The 22,359-nt window shown below is 44.8% G+C and overlaps 1 protein-coding gene across 3 annotated transcripts in view; it reads left to right on the plus strand.

Annotated features, from left to right (window-relative positions):
* The window catches only part of grid1b (glutamate receptor, ionotropic, delta 1b), a 603,615-nt gene that overhangs the window by 511,979 nt on the left and 69,277 nt on the right, over positions 1 to 22,359 (plus strand). For all 3 annotated transcript variants that reach the window (XM_042224758.1, XM_042224759.1, XM_042224760.1), the window contains exons 6-8: positions 7,661 to 7,834; positions 13,437 to 13,598; positions 16,177 to 16,296. In XM_042224758.1, the coding sequence (XP_042080692.1) occupies positions 7,661 to 7,834; positions 13,437 to 13,598; positions 16,177 to 16,296 (456 nt within the window). The remainder of the gene's footprint in view (positions 1 to 7,660; positions 7,835 to 13,436; positions 13,599 to 16,176; positions 16,297 to 22,359) is intronic.

Here is a 22,359-nt window from a genome sequence, read left to right on the forward strand (position 1 = left end):
TGACCTGGACAGCATGAGCTGGTCCTTTGATTTTTCTTTGACTTTCTTTCATGGGGGGCACTTAAATCAGCTTGCCTGGGGAGACCCTATTAGGGGCAAAGGCCTCCAACAACACTGGTACACACAAACCCCTCCACCACCATAAGGTGGTGATTCATGAAGGAGGTGTTGTGTCCCCTTTGAAATGTTTTTATAGCATTAATGTGACACATAAATGAATCACTGAATCTTTAATTGCACTAAGAGACCATCCAAAAGTCTGTGCCTACTATCTTATTTATATTTTAGAACTAATGAGCTGATAACTTCGCACTCCACCCCCTCAAAGATGCAGTGTCTTCTGGCTTCAACAAACTCAGATCCAAAATACCAAATTCAAGGATTCGAAACAGCGACCACGGTCTGCAAACCTGTGGGTAACATCACCGTGCCCAGATCTAGCTTTTCCATGCATGGGTGCACGACTGAGAGACCTGCATTACATTGAACGGTTCAGCAAACACAACCAATAACAATCTGTTTGATGTCACTGATTGGATGGGTGAATTATCAAAAGTCTGTTTGTGCATTTTGAGCAAAGCAAGAAAATCTGCTGGTGCAGAAAACGGCTCCATGAAAAGTTTGTTTTATAGCACTTTAGGTTGTTTCCAGCACGTAAAGGCTTCTGCATCTGCAGGGTTCAGCTATAAATTTCACTTTTTTCCCCAGGTACTGCAATCTTTGCCAGAAAGCCCTGCTCAAATAACCACACAGTTAGCGTAGTGCTGGGTGGCACTAAAGTACAAAGCGAGGCATGCTGTCAACAGAAGGAGAATGGCCTTTTCACCCTCTGTCTGCTGGCAACACAAACAGCCAGACAACACCACTGATGCCAATTAAAAAGACCTGGAGAGGGACAGAGACTTTGAGAGAGCAGAAGGGAGGAGAGAATCGAGAACAGAGCTGTAGAGGGAGGCAGTGTAACGGTAATGAGAGAAAGAGGTGAAGAGCGATGAGGACAACAATTAACCAGAGGGGGAAAGAGCGGCAGTGAGGGAGGGCTGGCAGTGAGAGGCACAGCAGTGAAGCCAAGCGGTCGGACGGTCGAGTTTGATCCGACGAACATTAATAACTCTGCACAAAGCGTCTGTGATCAACTTCAGAATAAAAGTCCTCACGTGTCGGTTAGAAGAAGCTGAAAGAAGAGTCCCGTGTTTTTTTCAGTCATTAGTCGAAGAGATATAAACTAATCTGCTGACAGAAAACATTTGCAGCTCATCACTCCTGGCTACTATTTTACATTGAGAGCAGTGAGTAAAGATCTCCCTGGAAAACACAGATGGATGACGGGTGGTGCACGGGTGGAAACAGCAGGGCAGCAGCAGCACTGACTAATCAGGTGGAGAAATACTGAACATGAGTCGGTATCAACCTGTATGGTGTAGCTGTTAGTCTCCTACGATCAATCCTACGAGTAGAATTGATAAGAAATTCTAAACTAACAGGCTGAAAGTACAGGCTGTAATTAGGCTCTGTGGTATCTAACAATGAGCTCCAGATTAGTTTGTAAGCTACTGGATGACTTGTGTTGGCAATAAAGGGAAAAAACTGCTCCAAGTTGAGCCAATCAATCCTTTCTACTTGTTTTGGTCAGCTGATACTGACAGACACAAAATACAAGATGAGGAAAGGTTAGGAAATCTCACAGGTTTGTGTTTGCACAGGATCCAAAGTGAGGCGTCGGTTTTCTTTCACTATCGAATTTAAACAGCCAGTTAATCTACTCTATACGTACGTCCGGCCCAGACCACCCACCACTCCTCAAACTTTACCAAGAGGAAGCTAATATATGGCCAAAAATCAGCCTATTGGTGAATTTAAAATATTATTTTATATCATAAGCGATCTGCCTGATATTGTGTTGATGCCAAAGCAGCTTCATTAGAGGCCGAAGGTCCTTTAAGTCCTGTACATTGTGCGTCGGGTCCTCCATGGATCAGACTTGTGTGTCTGGCACATCCCACAGATGCTCGATGGCTGGTTCACCACAGTTCCTTCCTTGCATGGGTACCGACCACTGCACTCTCAGACTATGTTGATGGTAAACGCTAGGCTGGTTTAGCAAGGAAAATTCATGTTGGAGTACTGATCCCAATATTCCCAAACACAATGGCAACAATGAGTTGTTTAAAGATAATCCGGTGTAATGTTGTGCTGCTTCGTGCTGTTGCCATACCTCAGAAGAAACTGTGGAATGTCCCCAAAAGTTGATTCTGTTCATCTGGACGTTTTCAGCAGAAACGTTTCGTCACTCATCCAGGTGACTTCTTCAGTGTCAGCTGACTGCAGGACTGAAGTCATTACGCTGTTACATACATTTGTTGTTGTAACAGCGTACCGACTCCAGCTCTTCACTTCCCCAGGACAGAGGAACTTTCAGAGACCTTTCACCCCTCATTGACACCATAGAGTAGAACAAACTGACAAAAGGAGCTCTCGCCACCTCCTCACTGATGATTTTCTAGTCTTTGTAAGTCCGAACAGTCATTTGTGTTAAAAAAAGAGTTCATGTTGAACAAAACCTAATTACCTGCAGTGCACGATGGAAAACAGTTGGTGCAGATGAGATGAAAATGGACTCTAACTGTAAATGACACCCGTTCTTCTTTTTGAAATGCAAATCAGACTCTTTGTGAACATGAAGCAACCCCAGGTTACATTACAGCTGCTGCAGGTGTGACTGTTAAACAATCCATCTGCATCGACGGCTAAATCCATCAGAGACCCGTTTCTTTCTCACAGTTTTCCTTTTCTTCCTCCTCTTATCTCCGTCCATCAACACACAGAAGGGAAGCCAAGGCCGATGGAGTGCAGGTAATGAGAGCAGGGAAAGTCTTCCAGCAGTGGATTAGTAGGTAAAAAGCAAACTGAAGACTAATCATGCTCGTAACAAATGAACTCTAAACTGCGAGTTAATTTCAGCTCATTTATTACAATCAAGACATTTAATAAAGTTGCACCCGGTTAGTCCCCAAGTTCTGCAAAAAACACTCCATAATGTCTTATTTTAGTGTGATTTCAATCAAAATTCACTCTGCATTTACCCAAATAAACTGAAGGTAAGACACTGGTTCCAAGTTCTTGTGTTGAAGCGTGCCATGAGTTTTGAGTGTCTGTTATTACACCAGGCTCATCCCTCAATAATCAAAGTCAAAGCACGAAGAGCACAGAGATTTCATCATTGGAATTTAAAAATATATATTTAATTTTCTCAGTTTTATTCATTTAATTAGTCCAATCTGACACGTTTAAAAGTCTCCAGCAGCAGAGTTTTGACAGCTTTTATAACTACAGTTCACTTCAGAGAATCAACAGAGAATCAGCCGGTTTACAGAAGATTAATATCTGTTGCCTTAGCAACAACTAGCACCAGCTCATTGTCCCAGGTGTGTTTTTGCTCGTATTAGCTACTTGTCTTTGCTGGTTTGTCTCAGGTGCTTCTTTTTGCAACTTTTACACAACTACACCATTAATGCCCATCAGGGGGCCGGCGTTGGATGCTAGCCTCAGCTACATGTGAAGAACTTTGGACACGGCCTTACACCTGAGCAACTAAAGTGCAAACTACAAAGTAATTTAGGGTGAAAAGTCACAGCTTTCTACACTCAATGTTCTGAACATTATGAAAACACCAGGTAATCACACGGTGCCCTCGCTCATCGTGTGGTGAGAGGAAGAGGACCCAAATGCAGACACCTGGAAACAAAACTATATTTTAAGAAAGTGAGCTGTTTATTAGAGGCTGATGAAAAGGTACAAACACAAAGGGGAAGGGATACAAAACTAAACACTAACCTAAAGACGAGGGAGACTTAAACTCAGGGGACTTGACAGACTCGCAACACTAAAGACACGACGCCATAACCAACACAGACCCGGGATGAAACTGGGCAGACGAGAACTAAACAGGGAAACAGAACTCACTATCAACAGGACTAACTGAAGTGTAAACTATACAAACAAGACCATTATAATACGAAAAATGCATAAAACTCAAAATGTTGGGTCAAAAAACCCGGACCCTGACTGAACTATCCATTAAGACTAAAAGTCTTTTGTCTCAGGCTGTAAACATGTTTTAACACTGGAGTCAGCCCCAAGTGGGCATTTGAGGAACTGCAGTCTTATTTATTTTCACTTCCTCATAAGCGCAGGTACTCTTGGACTGTGTGGTTTAAGACCCGAGTGCTCTGACATGCCGACTGTTTTGGCGTCCGTCAAAGGATGGACCCTGCTGGTGATCAGCTGATTACCATGAACTTCATGGTTTCCTGAGGATGAATCATAATAATATTGTTGATTCTCTGACATTTCCTGCAGTGCATCATCAGGTCAAAGCTGTCCTGCACGACTCTGATGTTGAACCTCATATCATGCAGCACCTTGAGGAAACTTATGAGCCGGCACCGTCTGAATAAACAGCGCTGACGTGTTAGCATGCTAATATCCCACAGTAATCATGTAAGGATGTATGAGAGCAGCTCTCTCCGTGAACCTGCTGATGTCTGCACTGCTCACACACAGCTCATCCCCACACTGCAGAGCCCTCACATTTTTCATCAGTGTGACAATTTTGTTTTCTGCTGTGTAATGAGCTGCACTCATGGTAGAAACTTGTGTTGCTTAATAACGCCTAACAGCAGTTGTATAATACCAGTCTAACGGCGGGCTATGATAAACAGCTCGCCATGGCGTGTTTTCTATCATCTGAAGTGTTAACCGACAGCCTCATTGCTTCTGAATAAGCTGCAGTAAGCTGTGCGCCCTGTGCTCTCGGTCAGGATCCCATCTTTCTTCACAGCACCATTACCTGTTCCTGAAAGCTACATCACACTGTGTTTTTCACCAAATAACTGCTCTCCAAACCTCTTATCTGATTCTTTCCGTGATCACCAGCTTCCCTCCCAGTCGCTGTCAGAATCAGCACCCCCCTCCCATTAAATCTGCTTGTGCCTGAATGCAGGTCATTACCATGCCCTGTAATATTGCATCCATCGGCGCCTCGCCTCAGAGGTGCCAAGTGCAACCAAATGGTCTGAATTGGATTTCTTTGAGTCCCTGCAGTCACTCAGAGATCAATCAAGCATCAAAGCATGGCACGAAGCACCCGGTCGCAGCTAAACGCCATGTTTTAAAATTATATATCAAAATGGGCCAAAGAATTAATAATAATGGATTGCATTTATATAGCGCTTTTCGAGACCCTCAAAGCCCTTTACAATTCCACTATTCATTCACTCTCACATTCACACACTGGTGGAGGCTACAGGTGTAGCCACAGCTGCCCTGGGACAGACTGACAGAAGCGAGGCTGCCACATCGCACCATCGGCCCCTCTGGCAACACCAGTAGGCGTGTCTTGCCCAAGGACACAACGGCCAGGACAGATAGAGCTGGGGGATCGAACCGGCGACCTTACGGTTACAAGATGAGCTTCCCAACCCCCTGAACCTAACTAAACAACTCTTGTGTAGTTAGTGTGTAGTGTAGTCAGTAGTTTTGCTGTGTGTCAGAACAATGAGGCGACTGCTGAGTGTTACAGGTGTTACAGCAGTGACACATCTGCTGCTGTCAGGCCTGCAGGTATCAGGCTGTTGTTCTCCTTCATCTCATAGTGGACAGAAATTGTTTTTTGGAGCGGCACAAATAATTTGTGTGGCATCAGATTTGATGCAGAACAGCTGATTGTTCTGTAAATAGTTTGAAATGTTTATTAAAAAAACGCCTTGGCTGCATTTTTAGATAAACAGCTGCAAAAACTGTTGTTTCCATAACTCAGTTACTTTTTTGAAGAAGTAACTATATAATTAATTGCCCAACATTGGTCATTATTTACTGTATTTTGCAGACAGAGAGTTACAGACTCTCTCCCAGACCACAGACTCAGAATACAGTCACAGCTTTATACAAATAAAAAAAGAAAGTTGTGTTTTCAAAACTGGAGTTCAAGTTATTTTTCCTTCCAATAGTGTTAACATGCTACACAGGACAGGAACAAGATTTTTTTTAAATTTTCATTGTAAGTGAGCTAAAGCAGGTAATTAAAAGTCGTCTAACATAAATGTAAATGCTGTAATTAGATTATTTTAATAAACATGTAACTTGGGTGCATTCGATGCTGGCGTGACCACAGTGCACACGTCTGCTGTTGCTCACAGTGGGGCTTTGTTGGGGCCGCACTTGGTCATCATCAGGCGGATAATTCCTGATGATGTGACCCAAATATCTGACTTTATTCATCACATTTAGCTCAAACAGACTGAGGGGAAATTTCGATATCGTCGCGTCCAGCATCATCCTGCCGACTTCACTGAGAGCGCTTTTTGCAGACCAGCACAAAAATGTACAGAAAAGACATGAAAGTAAACAAAGTGAATGAACCTGATCGTCTGAAGCTTCACACCTACTCAGGAACATTATTCCAGACTGGGATGTAAACAGGAACGAAGAGAGGGCGGCTGTAACGCCTGGCTCAACTAGTCTGATTCCACTGAAGGATGCACGTTAATAAATAACATCCGTGGAATAATGATTTTTATTAGCAGTGTCAGGAGCTCAGTAATAATGTTTTTGTTCTTTAGGCCATAAAAAGTACTTCGGTAAACTCCACAGGTTTAATCAGTTGTGAGCATCTCCACAGTCCAGAGCACAAACATGTCCAGTTTGCTGTAAATGCCAGCATGATTGCCCAAGAATACCAAACCGAGGTCATAGGTCACATAGCTCACGTTTTTTGGAGCAGGAGTAATCGCCCCCTGGTGGCCACTAGGAAGAAAGCAGGTTTAAGCAGCTTTCAGGCTTTGTCTACCTTTGAAACGCCGTGTACGGAGACAGCACAGAGGCTCGCGTACGTCTTTGTGTGTTCAGCAGGAGGGAGAGGAGCTATGCTTCAGCCAGCAAACTGAACCTAATGCCATCGCTGCAATTACCTGGAATCCAGCTTGTTTTGACTTTAAACCCTTTGGCCTGACAGAATGACATGTTTTCAAACCCGTGCAATAAATGAGCAACAAGTCTGCGTGACTTTTGTTTACAGGTTCACTTTTAATTGGATGAAGGCGACGTACATACAGAAATAGAAGAAAGTGGACTTTTCTAATAGATAAACTGCAGCAAGTCCTCGCTGCCTTCGCTTTTACTTAAGATGTAGACTGTAATTATGTTTGGTGTTATAAAACATAATAAAGCTAATATTCTTCATAGATATTTTTAATTATGCTTTTAGAGTTCGGCCAAGGCTATCTGTAATTACACCTCACAGAAAATAATTGGCTTTCTTCTCGTCAAAGCAATTAGGCACAAAAGAAGCTTTTAAATGGCTGGCGTGCACCGTCCTTCCCGTTTGGCTTGACACTGACATTTGGTTTTCTTCGTGAAACGTCACATTCTCTGCAGTTAATTAACACGGCAGATGAAATAAACATACTTTTGTTCATCGGGCGCAGGGTTCAAAAACAAACACTCGAGAAATCTGCCACAATCAGCATCTGCCTCTCACCAAACCCTCGTCCGGCTTCTCGGGAGACAAACACTCGACCTCCAGCAGTTAATATGCAGACAAACAGACCGAGCGAGGTCAATAACATCTCCTTCGCTTTGTCCCGCCGTCTCATCGCCACAGGAAATCAGCGACACAGAGATCCTGGAGCTTACCCACAGTGCACTGGGGCGCATGACGGTGATCCGGCAGATCTTCCCGTTGCTGAAGGACAGCAGCACCCGCTGCATGAGGCAGAACCACCGGATCTCCTCGCTGCTGTGTGACCCGCAGGAAGGACACCTGCAGAACCTGGAGGTAACAAAAATTCAGCTCAGTGTGCAGTAAAGGTTGTGCTATGGCAGAAAGTAGTGCTAGCTTTAAAGTCATGCCTCCCTGAGTTCTGTTATAAATGTGGACAAGTGTATTTGGGGTTTCCTCTAATCCACACAGACTCACATATATGCATGCAAACGCCCGCTTTAATATTTTAATAACTGGTGCTGAAGGTTCTGCAATGTCTTTAACCCAACGAGGCCAAGGCCTAAATCCTTTGCACAGTGATCAGCTGGTAGTCTCTCTTTGCACTGTAGAAAGGATTTGTTTGACAGCACTCGTTGGACTGACCAAGACTCAGGAACTCAGTGAAGCTTGCAGAAGGAGAACTTTACATTTACACAAGTTTGGAAGGTTTGCATATTCCAAGGTTCAAACAACCGTAAGTAAAAGTTCTCTGGATGTGTCTCTGCCAGGAAACCACCCAGTGTAAGTTAACTCAATTCTGCCAAGAAGAGTGCAGGATTACGCCAGAAGCTTGGTGATGGATACCGAAAGCATCCGACTGAGGTGCAACTTGCTAAGGGACATTTACCCAAATATTTCTGGGTGTCTGAGTATGTTTTAGCCTGTATGCATACCTGTGTGGATCAGGGAAAATCCCAAATAAATTGGGGACCCAAACTTGTGTTTTTTAAACTTATTAAAGACGTATGGTGTACCATCCTTCCACTGTGCAAAAGAACAGTTGAAAGAATCACCAGAATTAATTGACATCCCTGCACACGATGAGTGTGCATGAATGGGTTTGAGTTAGGATTAGGTCACTGATGATGACTTAGGCTGCGTTCACTCTGCAGGTCTTGATGCTCAATTCTGAGTTTTTGATCAAATCCGATGTTTTTGTCTACTTGTTCACACTACAAATAAAATGCGACAGCAAACGCGCTCTAGTGTGAACGCTCAAAGCGGCCGCATGCGCAAAAGAAGACGTCACACACAGCGCGCTCTGTTTAGACCCAGAGCAACAGTATTGTTTGACTAATGGCCTTAATATAAAGACTTCGGACTTCATGTTTCCCAATTTTTGCTTTAAGTTATTTTGTTATTGACATAATAATGTAAATAACCTAATAATGATCCTTATTGCTGTTTTAGAGGAGCGCTGCTTCAAAGGATAGCTGCAGATTTCTGTCAGAATCTGCAGATTATACAGAACAAATAAAATGTTCCCGTTGTCTTCCCAACAGTTTCACTGGATGGACAGGAAGCGTTCGCGATGTCTTCTCCGGCGCTGATAATCGGCGTCTGTCTTGTGTCAGTGACGTAAAAGACGGATTTAATGCGACCATCAAACAGCAGTCGCTTTCTAAAACATCAGATATGTATCGGATTCAGGACCACATACGAAAGTGACCCAGATCGGATTTGAAAATATCGGATTTGTGCCGTTCACACTGTCACACCATGATCGGATAGATGGTCACACAGGGTCAGAAAAATCGGATTTGATGCGCTTTCGCCTGCAGTGTGAACGTAGCCTTAGACCTGAGCTGATGCAAAGTGGTACCTCTGCAACATGTAATGCACTTTTCCCTGTTAGGATACTTTAAAAAATAGTGGGAATAAACACTGAAAAATCCACTGGAGTCCAGGTTCTGTGTGGAGGAACACTTTGGATAAGTCATTATAATTTAGGAATTTGTGTTTTCAAACAGTTTGTGTGGTCAGTGTTTAATTTATTCTGAGGAATTTGTCTCCATTTTTTTCCTTTCACATGGCTCCATCTGTCCTCAGCCTTTTGTCCTCCGGAGGACACAAAGACCTTCATCACACAACGGCAAAAATACCACAGAGATGTGTTTCAAACATGAAGATTCACATAGATGTGTTTCGCTCATCAAAGGCTCCATAATGAGAGTGCTGAATGAATGAATGCTTCAGAGAATGAATTAAAATGTCTGAGGGTATGAAGCAGTAATTCAAAGGGACTAATTATTAATCTGATGGGATGAGTAATTATGGGTGCAAATTATTCAGTTAAGTGAAAAAGAGAAATGTGATGAGAGGCAAAATCAGTTTCCTGTCTTCTAGACCTCCTCGGTCAAACTCTTCTCTCCACTTGTCGTACGTCCTGTTTTGTGATGGCGACCCGGGCGAATACACGCACACGGCCTGTCTTAACTTGTGGTGTTGAAACTTTTTTCTGCTGCACAAATCACTGATGCACATCCATAAATTCATGAGCGCATTCATAAAATTCAGCCGCCCACTCAAATACTGTGCACACGCACCGAGTGTACCAGAGCTGTCAGATCAGCTTCCAGCATCCAAACATCAGCTTAATGTTAAATGAGGACACAAACTTTTAGACAGAGTTCACTACCAGAGACTCGCTGACGACCCAGAACAGCCACGAGGACATCACAGACCATCTGTTTCCATCACGTCCTGTCCTCTGACTCTTTCTCTGTCCGGTCAAACACCTGCATGTCCTCTCTCGCCACACACCTCCCGTGGGCCGTCTCCTTTTCCCCTTGTTCACTAGCTCCATCTTCATCATCCTTCTCCCAAACGACCTCGAGTTTTGTTATTGTTGTTGCAGAAAACCACAGTTGGTGTCGACTCTGTGGACAAACACAGAATATCTACTACTGAGAAACTAAAGTTCTTACTTTACAGTCACGTGCAGGACTTTAAATATTGAGATCTTTTGATTGATTTTTGTGTAACGGACCCATGTACTCCACATACCTCGAGGCAAGGACATGAATGCCTATTGTGATCCCCGGGGAGTCGCTCAGCCCTGCTCTGTCAAACCTCTGGTGTGGCTAATTTATGCATTAAGGTGTCCTTTGGCATCATGATGGGTTATGATGCAACAGTCACTCACATGTCGTCAAGGTTACTGTTGTTAATAGGCATATACTCACCCACACCATCATCTTTCCATAACCCTAAGAGGTCTAACCCGACCCTGGCGATTTACATTAAATGTATGTATGTGCATGTACGTTGTCTGTTCCTAAGTTGTGAGTCTGTGAGTTATGATTATTACTCAGACTAACGTAAAGTGTTCAGGCCAACAGAGCCACTAAAATACTGTCTTTAGTTCTTAACGCCTGAAATGATGAAGACACTTGAGAAGCAAAATTCGCTGCCTTTGCAGAACAACACAAAAACTTGTACCTGTTTACGCGTTCCAGGCGTCTGGACTCCTGATTGGCCAACACTTCGACACGGTTAGGATTTGGCGTGTCCTTGACAGCGTTTGATTTTGGCGTTTACATGTGGACGGAGATATTTTTTCGAAACTTCTTTTAAAAAATGAAAATGGAAAATCTCAGTTTTCAAAAATACCCGTGTACGTGTGAACGTAGCCTCAGCGCCTGACCCCAAACAAGCCGTTCCCGAAGAGTTGAGATAAATGAAGTTTACATTTATTTTGTCTTTGGTACGTAAACCTAACCAGTGATTAGAACTGATGGTTACCAGCAAAGGAAAAACTTATGATCAGAAGGCAGCATTTGGCCCTCCAACCTCCCCCTGAGGACCACGTGTGCCTGTTAAACGTGTCCGTTACATCTCAGTGGCCGCTACCGCCACATCCACAGCACCAGTGATGCCAAAGGACAGCTTGTGGACAACAAGGGGACGCAGACACGCGACAAACTCTGGGCTTTCTGGTTTATGGACGTCAGATCACAGTAAAAGTTCACCAGGACACGGCTCACAAAGGCCGCTGCTCACGTTCAAACTACTCGCAGTTAAAAGCCTCGTGGAGCTGTCGTTTTTTCTCACGTATGAATCGTGTACGAAAGCCGAGCCGCTTCCCCGCCTCTCAGTTTACACGCCAGTTTGCCTGGTGAAGAATAAGCCATCAAATTCAAGTTTATCTCGCTGACATGCAGAGGGCGCACAATAACCTCTGTGCCAGCTCGAACGCACACACAGTAACTGACTATTATTCCCAGGTGTGAAGAAGCACCGCTGACATTTACAGACAGCAAACAGAACAATTACTGTAATTCAGGACAAATGCTGTCTTTCTCTGCCTGATTTTGACATTTGTGGAGATGATTGTAGTTTTCACCAAACGTCCGACGGCGGCGGCGGCCCGCAGAGGTCACGCTCTCGGTCTCCTGTCTTTCTCTCGGTGTCGTTCTCTCATCTTTTAAACCTTCATTTCCTCCTTCACCTTGTTCTTGTCTTTTTTGATTATAAATTTTTCCTTTTATTCTGAAGATTATCTTCCTGTTTCTGTACATTTGCGTGCGCCGTCGTATTTTCTTCACTGTGTCCTTGTCCTCACCTGTTTCCTCTCCTGTTCCCTTTTCGTCTTCCTCTCCATCCTTTCAGGCTGATTTTCTCTCATTTTAAACTTAATAAGCAGTCTCGTCTCCATCCCATGCTCCGCTTCAGTCCCTCCTCAGCTGTGACTTTCTTCTTCTTGGCTTCTGCCGGCTTCGCTGTGCGTTCACTCAGAGGGAGGTGTCTCAGTAATTTGTGTAAGAGAGGGTTAAATGTTCTTTGGTGCTGCACAGGAAGGATGAGTATGTTTTCAAAGAATCCCATCAGGATAAAGTGAAGAGTAGGAGACATTTGGGTTACACCTGTACAATGCAACCAGGGTGAGAGCATCTTAATCTATATTTCAGTCAGGCTCAGGTCAATGCAGTGAATATAAGCGGGAGTCGAGCCTTAATAAGCACTCACAGGGCTTTTACTGGGTAAACTGGGCTCAGCACACAGCAGGCAGAGGAGCAAACCAAAGAAAGATCTGAGCGACATACAGTTCATCATCAGGCTCCAGGTGGACGTCCATGCCCGCTTTCTGTGACCTCTGGGCACAAACTACTCGTGCAGACGTGAATAAAGTGCAACAGGAGCAACTCTGAGGATCAGAGAGCGACTGAGGAAAGCACAGCTGAACGTAGGTGCTACATGTTGGGGAAGAAAGCCAACAAACAAGCAGGAGCCTCACAGCAGGTCGCCGCAGGTGTGTGCTGTACACTGATGTGTGCGTCAGTGACACATGGACACGTGCTGCAGGCTTCATGTAACAGAGGTCAGCTGTCACAGATGATGTGAGGGTGCTTGTGAAATGTAACACTAACCACATGCAAGAGACAGGAGCCATAAGATGTAACAACGACTTTATTAATTGTCTGATCCAGAAATTTTGATGTTGTTTCCCATCACAGGGGGATGAAATCTTCACGTGATCGTTCACCGGACCGACAGAACAAAACATGCAGCTGATCACGAAAGTTAAAATAATGATAATTTTACATTACAGAGTAGAATAAAAGTAGGGTGTGTGTGTGTCAGCATCCAGCTGTGTCACACGTGCTCAGTGTTTGCAGATGTTCATAAATGTCCTCTTCCTTCCACCAATCACGTCACATCTCCCGTTCACGTGTTCAGCCGCAGAAACCTACGATTTCATTCTCGAGATCCAGAGAGAAAATTCTGTAAACACATACAGTAAATATTAGCATCTATATTCTTCATCGCCCTGCAGATGTGACGTTACGTTTGTTTCAAGCGTCACGTTCGACAGATGTTACGTAACAGTCAGTGAAAAACTGATCGAAAGAAAAAGCGATCACGTGTATTCATCCTGCCCGTGTCTCGCCTTCAGGTGTCCAACCTGTACCTGTACGACAGCGTGCTGATGCTTGCCAACGCCTTCTACAGGAAGCTGGAGGACAGGAAGTGGCACAGCATGGCCAGCCTGAACTGCATCAAGAAGTCCACCAAGCCCTGGAACGGAGGCTGGTCCATGCTGGAGACCATCCAGAAGGTAAAACCCATCCAGAGTAGAGCAGACCAAAACATGCCCGCTGGTTTAAGCCCTGATATCAAACTTACGATGGAAGAATTTCTTTCATTACAAAAACTGTGCAAATAAGACGTTTTATCTGCACAGCCTCTCATTCAGTTTGGTTCAAAATAGTAAAGTTTTCTCAGAACTGTTATTTATTTAAAGAAAGTCGAGGCCAGCATTTGATTTGTACAATTTTCAAAATAAAAGAATAAACAGCTGCTTTGTTAACAGAAAATCAATCGCACATCAAAGATGCAGTGAAATTGCGCGCAGCAACCTGGAGTCAGTCCTCACAGTCTAATTGGAGAGAGATGCTCTTTGGCTGGGCTGATGAGTCCCTCCAGCACGCGCGGTTGTGTTTTATTAAAACACGAGTCTGCTTTTCTGACACGCATCAGAGTAACCACCGCCGAGCTCATTAGCGCTCCTTTCCTACAGATTCCTGTAGGAAAGTCATAAAGCATCATGTTTTTGAATGATATTGACAGAAATATCCAGAGTTCCACCAAAGGATTATTACTCCTGCAGTCATCTTTATATGCGGACGAGCCAGACAGAGCACGCGGCCGCTTAAAATTCTCATTTCATACCAAAAAGCTGCCGAAAACAGCAGCTCGTCCGATGAGGGGGAGGAGCCTCACCTCCGAGCTGATGAGGCTGTGACTCCTCACACGACCAACTGTCCTGCCTCTGCACTGGACCGGCATCGCTCGGAGGTCAAGGTTGCTGCGTTTAACGTTTCACAAACTGCTCTGGAAATAACAAACGTGAGCTGCACCTGCAGCATCTATCAAGTGTAATGAATCTGAATGTGAGCTGTACAATCCTCAAACTGCCGCAGCCATTATTCCAGCTGGTTAGCGATGGAGACATTCATTCGGTCTTGTTCCATCTCAAACACGCCCTTTCTGACGTTGCCCGTCCAACCTCGAAGCTCCTGTTTCGTGCTCCAGGCGGTCGTTTGTCAGTTTGATTGGTATGGACGCACTTTTGCTGCGTCTCACCTCAGAGTTGGTCATTACCCCCTGACGAGTCTGGGCTACTTTGCTGATGAAATGGACGATAACTTAAAGACAGGACGACATTCGCTGAGTGAAAAATGGCAGAAGCCGAGAACTTTTTATGTCACGCGTATCCGAAGACGTGAAAAGCGCCGTCCCTCCTCTGGCAGGTGTGTGTTGAATGCGTTCACTCGGACACATCTTTGAAAGAGCCAAACATTTTCAAACATTAATTTCCTCCAGGTGACGACGAACGCGACCTTTGCTGCTGACAGAGGAACATTTAGTTTGCCGGCCCGCTGTGATGACCGTCTTCAGTCATGCTTTACATCCAACACGAACTGATGGAAGTCATGAAGTGACATTTCATCCGCGGCCTTTCGTGGCAGCGGCACAGCAGTCACGGGCTGAACTCATTCAGTCAGACTCTGATGATGTTCTATATGGCGCCTCATCGTTCTGCAGAGCAGCCAGACCTGATAAAGATGGTCATCAAATATTTAGGTCTATATTTATTGGCTCCCACTGCACCCTGGGATCTCTGCGTTCGTCACATTTTCGGTGTCGGTGTTAAAGATGCAGGAAGTGTAGCAGCAGGTGTTTCAGAGGTCACCTGGTCCTTTCTTCTTGCCCCTTTAACCTGTTAACATCTGCCTGATTGCTGGGACGGGGGTCAGGGTTATGCTCCCGTCTCATACACGTTATCCTCATTTGAAAGAGTCGTCTTGACTCGTGTTTTTCATTATTTCAGTCAGGAGGGGCTTTTAGGATTTGTCTTCAAAAGTGAAAACAAATCTCATGTGTTGATATTTAACATAGACGTGTACGGCCGTAGTATTGCTGCATCTATCCCCTGGCATGGGTGCTGATACACGCTGCTGCGAGGCTCCCAGTACAAAAGAGGCCTGAGGCCGGATTCAGACTCCTGACGGAGGTCTTTGGAGCTCCTACAACACAGCAGCATAGCTGTGGTGGTCGGTGGGATTTATGCTCGTGCTGGTGGAAACGACCGCATGTTCTACATCCTGTTTAGTGAGAGAAACAAATAAAGTTCTGGGACTTTGTCCTGGTTCCTCGTCAGTGTTTTCAGGGGGGAAACATATTTGTCCCTCAAGTTTTTCCACTTCTTTTCACATTCCCAGTGTCCACAAACGCCCTCCAAGACTTTGCCGACAATTATGAGTCCCTATGTTGATGCTATGACTGTCAATCTCTCCATGAGAAATCAGGGGCCACTCATCTGAAACACGTCTTTGATATAGACGACTCAACTGGTTGCCATTGGTGTATAAAAGCACGGCTGCTGCCTGTGTCGTTGTTCAGGTAAACTGACAGATTTCTGGAGCATAAATCCATCAATAGCACAGGAAGTTGTCATTCTCAGCTCGTGTCTCGTTTGAACACGGATTACAAACTGTTCCTGAAATAACCAAATATAATCAGGCAGCAGGTAAAGAAGGTAGCAGCTCGAGTCAAAGATCGTCACGGCGAGCACAGATCATCCTGCGTGACTTCTAAACTCTCTCCTCTCTGTCTGCCACCCTCCTCTTCAGGGAAATATCACAGGTCTGACGGGTACGATGGACTTTAAGGACAACGGCTCCAACTCCCACGTCCAGTTTGAGATCCTCGGCTCGAGCTTCAGCGAGACCTTCGGCAAGGACATCAAGAGGGTGAGTTCACACTTTAACAGATGAGCAGTCGACGTCGCCCGAGTGTGTGTCGGATCTCGGAAGACGTTTTCCTCCTGGGGGAGGAACAAATAAAGCTAAAATATTCCATTTTTGATTATTCTCCAGCACGTCGCTGTGTTCAGTAAAGAGCAAAACACAGTTCTTCATGTGTTTGTGTCACGTGTGTTTTTGGGGAAGTGGAACCAGATAATCCACCCTGTCTGACACACACACACTGGTTTCCAAATCTCAGTGAGGACGTCTCACTGACATAATGGTTTCACTAGGTGCCCCGACCCCAACCCATCAAAATGAACCCTGAGCCTAAACCTAACCATCCCCCAGCTGTACGCCTGAGACTAAAACCACAGTTTGAGTCTCAGAAATGTCTGGAAACTCATGCTAATTTTCTGTCCTCACAAAGATGTCTAAACATGCACACACACGTTTCTGGGGTTAAACTTGTGGAAATGGCTTCAGACAAACATCCACTCCACAAACCCGTCCGACGGTGTCGCTGCGGCGTGTTTTTGTTCAGAGCGGCGTTAGCCTGTGGCGCACAGAGGAGCGCCGTTGGTGGAGTTCAGCGTCATCGGCCGTTGTGTTGGCCGTAGCGGAGCGCTGCGGTTGGTGCCCGCCCCTCCCAGCCTGCGTTTTTCATATCCTCACGAAGGCTCTGCTTCATTAAACGTGGGGATTCCTACATTAAATGCTCAGACTGAGCTTTGGCACCTGGGCCCTGCTGGGGCTGGACGTGCAGCTTCTGTGCTGAAGTTTGAAGTTGGAGAAGAGGAAACAACTGCTGATGTGATGGAAGGGAAACACACCTGCATCCGTCAGGTTTGGAAACTGAGGCGCTGCTTCGCTTTATCCAGGATGGTGAAAACTAACCACTGGTGTTTTTTTTACTCCTAGAAGAGCGACTAACGGCTGTACGACCTTAAATGAACTCTGTTTATTCCTTTCATTTAATTGTCATTTATTCTGTTTTCATTGGTGAGACTCTTCAGGTGGAGCGTTAACCTGACGCGCGTTGATCTTTGAGCAATGAAGGAAATTTAACCCAACGAACAGGAATCAGTGCGACTGTCACGAGTGTTGCATCGTGGCGATGTCCGCCTTTATATACAGTCTTTGCTCCTGAGTCATGACGGCGTGTTTTTCAGTGTTGCTGACGATGCGCAAGATTAGAGGGTAACATGCAAACTCCACATACAGCTGGTCGCTAGTTATTACCCCCATCAGACAGGCACGACTGGGTCAGAGCGTCTCCAGGACTGCAGCTCTTCTAGTTGTTTCTGGTCTGCAGGCTCACTGATGCACGTAGAGATCGAAGGCGAGCTGCTGTAGCTCGAACGAGTCCGATCCATGGAGGCCCGCCTCGCAGCTTAGAGGACTTAAAGGACATACTGCTAACATGTTGGTGATACCACAGCACACCTTCAGGGCAATCTACGCCTGATCGCTACATAAGCCTCCAGGAAGGAAATCTGTTCAGGTTTTGTAGCGACATGTTTGTGCAGGAGACAGCATAAGAGTCGCTTTGTTGGTAACAAAAGGTTTATTATAGTAGCAAAAGTGCAAAAAGCCCATAACAGGCACATGTATCAGTGACTCACATTAAAGGCGCTACAGCTCATTACAGCCCACTCTGGGTTATTTTCAGAGTTGCATACAGTGCTGCAGGGTGTCCTCCGGCCTGCTGTTAATGTTGCCGCTACACGACCGGCGTCTGATAGCGGCGCTCTCTGTAATGACACAGATATGAATGTCAGCTGGCTTCATCTGCTGCTGCTGAGCTGGCAGGAAAAACACAATCAGCTCTTTATAGGATGGAAAGCAGAGAAAGAGCAGTTTAAAGAGAAAACGTGCGTTTGGATTTAGCGACTGCGGTGACTCATCGGCCTGATTCGTAGCTCCTCTACAGAGGCACCTGTCATCTGCAGAAAAGGGTCTAAAAAAGTGAAAAATTAAAACTGACAGTCAAACATAAACCGGCTGCCGTCTGATGTATTTGGTTGAAATTATATTTAGAGTCAAACTGGAGCGTTGCCCTTTAAAATCCACTTTTGTAATTTAAGGAAAACCAAAGCAGGAAGTTAAAGGAGTCGGAGACATTACAAAGAAGAAACATTCAAAGTCTGTTTGATAGAGATCTGTGGTCCCGCCCCTTCCTCAAAGAGCCAATCAACACCCGTCCAACATATGTCTCTTTGCCTGAAACGCACGACTGCGTAGTTTAATGATGGAGCGCTCGTTGCTTTAAAGCGTTTCACATTTATCAGAATGTGATATTTGTCATTAGAGCACACATCTGCACCAATGAATTAAGAAAATATGAATATCCACAGAAACTTTATGATTTTGTGAGGCCGTCTCAGCAGCTGTCATTATGCATGTGCTGAAACAAGCCGCGCAGAGGTGGAGCTCAGAAAGATGAAGCAGCCCGAGCCAGCCAATCACTGAGTGTTGCTGCCATATTTGAATGTAAAACATCAAACTTGCAGACTGGAAACAGAAAGAGTTCGCCTCCAAAGTAAAAGTGGAAGCCTTTGAACCCTGTTGGTTACAATGCCAGAACTTTTACTTTGAAGGCGAACTGTTTCTGGTTTAGCTTGATCCGTCTTTTCAGTCTCGTTGGCGTCTTCGAGGTAAACTACAGGCGACCGCGGCGACCGCTCTTTGTCACCGATTTCATCCAGCAGCAGTCTGCAACTAGTTGCCACCTGGCTAAACACACATTTTGCCATGGCAACCAGAGCGTTTTCTAAAGAGGTTTGATACTGGGAATATCTCAGAACAAGAAAAAGAAGAGCATGATTTCATCTGCAGGAAAAAGTAAATTAGAATAGAACAGCCCTTTATTCGTATTTATTGTACACGTGCAATGAAACTGTAGACTTGAACTGTAAATGAAAGGCTTGTTTGCAGGAAACTTTGTTTAACTGCATCATCAGAAGGTTTCAGTTAGTAACTTGTTACTTAAAGTGACGAGTGTAGCATGAACGAACACGGCGAAACGAAAAACTGTGAAACTCGTGAAAACACAGTTCAGTCCAAATCTGATGGCCTTCATATTTCCCAAACTGTCCACTGGCTGACGTGGAGTCTTTGCCTCAGACGATCGAGTCGAACAGCGGAGTGACTCCTCGCTGGTCCGTCGTGTAGGACGCTGCAGAACGATCAAAATGTGTTTATTGAAGAAAAACGTAATTTACCTGCTCTGTGGTGCATCAGTCAGTCCGTCCTGATCTGAGTTTGTCTTTACTTGTTATTATAAATCACATTTTTACACATTATAAAGCTTCCAAACATCATCAGAGATTTTCTTTTCGAACCTTCGCTGTTTCTGAAGTGTTTCCCTCGTCTGTGTCCACGAAGGCTACGGACGGCTGAGTAAATGCCAGAAAAGTAATGTGCTCGCTCATTTCCTGCACAGTTTTCATGTTTGCGCTGCACTTTTTCCTTTTCTTGTTACGGCGGCAGACGGCAGGTTTTTTATTTCCTGTTGACTTTTTCCTGTTTTAGCTCTTCTGTCAGGACTTCATGTCTGTACTGCCAGAGCCTGGATATGCTGGATATATATACCAAGTAGTGTTACACAACCCGGTTCTGGGTAAAATGTTAAAAACAAAACACAAACAGAGCGCAAAAAATATCCGATGTGTAACCTGGACACATGCTTTAAGAGAGACATGGCTGACTTTGGATTTGATTGCAGCAACACGTCTCTATAAAACAGGATGGAAAAAGTAGGCGGAGCTAAGAAGAAACGGCTGGAGGGAAACCTTCTGACTGGCAGCAGGTCAGCAACACGAGTGGGTAAGAAAGAGCATCGGAGAGGCAGAGTTTAACAAAAGTAAAGATTAAAACCAAAACTACAAACTGACTATGGAAAGATTTCAAAATAATTTCCCTCAACATAGTTGATGATGTCATCAGAAGAGAAAAGACTGATAATCAGAGCTGCATGTCCAGGATGTTGAAGCCTTCAGCTGATTGTGTGATGGAATCAGTGCCCGAGCGCAGGAACTCTGCACCAGGCTGCATGATGCAGAGAAGTCGTACACATAGTCCAGGGACGCCTTGTTTAGCATCAGCATCAGTGGATCTGACAGCTTACACATCTGGACAGGCTCCTGAACCGTTTATTTGGCTCATAGAGCAGCGTGACGCTGAACCACAGACGGCGTCTAATCCAGCAGCACGGCTTCATATTGGAAGAGTTCGGTGCTGACCTGGCCAACAAAATGAGGAATATGACGAAGAAGACCCAACCAGACGGGAACGGGACAACGGTCCCAAAAATCCAGCTGCTCGCCTCAGTTCCCAGATGTTTATGGTTGTGATGCTGCACAGTGGGAAACATGGCCGCTGCACACCGCGGGCAGTGTTTTTATGTCTGATGGAACTTCCTGTCGACCCTCCGCTCGACAGTCGCTTTGAGAAAGAGTGAAAACGGTTCGTCGACAGCAGCGCGGTCGCATATTTAAGTTTCACGGTTTCACAGTCGGCTGTGCAGCGCTGCGCCGTGCTTTGTGAAAGAAGGCAGCCATCGTTCACACGACAGCGAGCGCGTGCGAACGCCGCTCGCTTCATTAATTTTTCCAATCAGTGAAAAAGTTGTTAACCATGTTACGGTAACCTCGATTAACGGCGGCCCCGTTCACAACAGCGAGCACTCCTCCACATCAAACCACTTAGTATTTAACAGGATGGATGAGGTTTTAATTCCAAACCTGTAAATACATGTTGCTGCTGTCTTACAGTCGATTAATCAGCACCGAGGAGCAGCAGGTATAATGAAACCACACGCGTGACATCACTGCGTCACCCTGACCTCCGCAGCAGCGCGCTGCCGGGGTTTCATCATGAAAGCCTGATTAGCTCCCTGAATAACTGAAGTCATCCCTCATCTGCACAATGCACACAGTGGTAGAGCAGTACGCAGTGTGTGGTTATGCACAGTGTTACGCCATCGTAGTAACTTATGTGTGACTGTAGGCGGTAACACAGCAATGTAGAAATGCACCAGGACATCTGCCTTTAAGAAGAGGTCCAACACCGAAAGGACAAGGAGACAAGGGAACAAGGAAGGGAAAAACTCTGAAAGGAAAGAAGAATTAAAGAAAAGGGAGGGAGGGCAAAGGAAACAAGGAAGGAAGGAGAGAAAGAAAAAGGAAAAAATAATAGAAAGAGTTTGAGGCATAGAAAGGGAAAAATAAATAAAAAGGAAATGCAAAAAGGAAGGAAAGACTGGGGACGAGAAAAAAATAGAAAGGACAGGAAAAAGGAACCAAAATAAATAGATTAAAAAACAAGGAGTAAAAGGCACAAAGGGACAACAAAGAGAAAAAGAAAGGAAGACAGCTAAAGGCAATAAGGAGAGGAAGAAAGGAAGCAAGAAAGAAAAGGGAACAAACAAGGAAAGAAAGAATGAGGGAAAAGGAAAGTAAAAAAGGGGGAAACTAGAAGGAAAAGGTAAAAAAAAAAGAAATGAAGGAGGAAATGAGAGAAAATAAAAATAAGAGAAATGAATCAAGGAAAGGAAAGATTAAAGGAATGGAAAAAGGAAGAGAGGGGAGGAAGGAAGCAGGAGGAATGAGGACAGGACAAAGGAAAGGAAAGAGAGAAAGGACATGAAAATAAAGGAGGGAAAACCAGGGTTAAAGCTGCCTGATGATTGGACGAAGGAGACGATGATGATGATGAAAAATGAGAATGAACGTGGGGCTCGAATCCATCGTGTTCAGTAACACAAACAGTCACACACTTCTGATCTATTAAAGACAACTCTGTGCTTTTAATATTTAATTCCTCCTGAAAATAAGTCGACAGGTGGAGGGAGGTGATTTTTTTAAATGAAAGATCTCTGACTGAGTGGGAACTCGCTCCGGGGAGTCTCGCTTCAAATCAGCTTTTGATTTGTGCTGAAAACATGAAACATTTTTCATTTTTTTACTCTCGTTGCATCAAATAAACGTGAATGAAAAAAGCAGCAAAACGCAGGAAACATGCACACGTATGAACACTCTACTTTATCCCCACTGTTACAAGCACGCA

The sequence above is a fragment of the Haplochromis burtoni genome, unplaced genomic scaffold (genome assembly GCF_018398535.1).
Source record: "Haplochromis burtoni strain Fernald_Lab_line unplaced genomic scaffold, NCSU_Asbu1 Contig_148, whole genome shotgun sequence".
In the NCBI taxonomy this organism is placed as follows: domain Eukaryota; kingdom Metazoa; phylum Chordata; class Actinopteri; order Cichliformes; family Cichlidae; genus Haplochromis; species Haplochromis burtoni.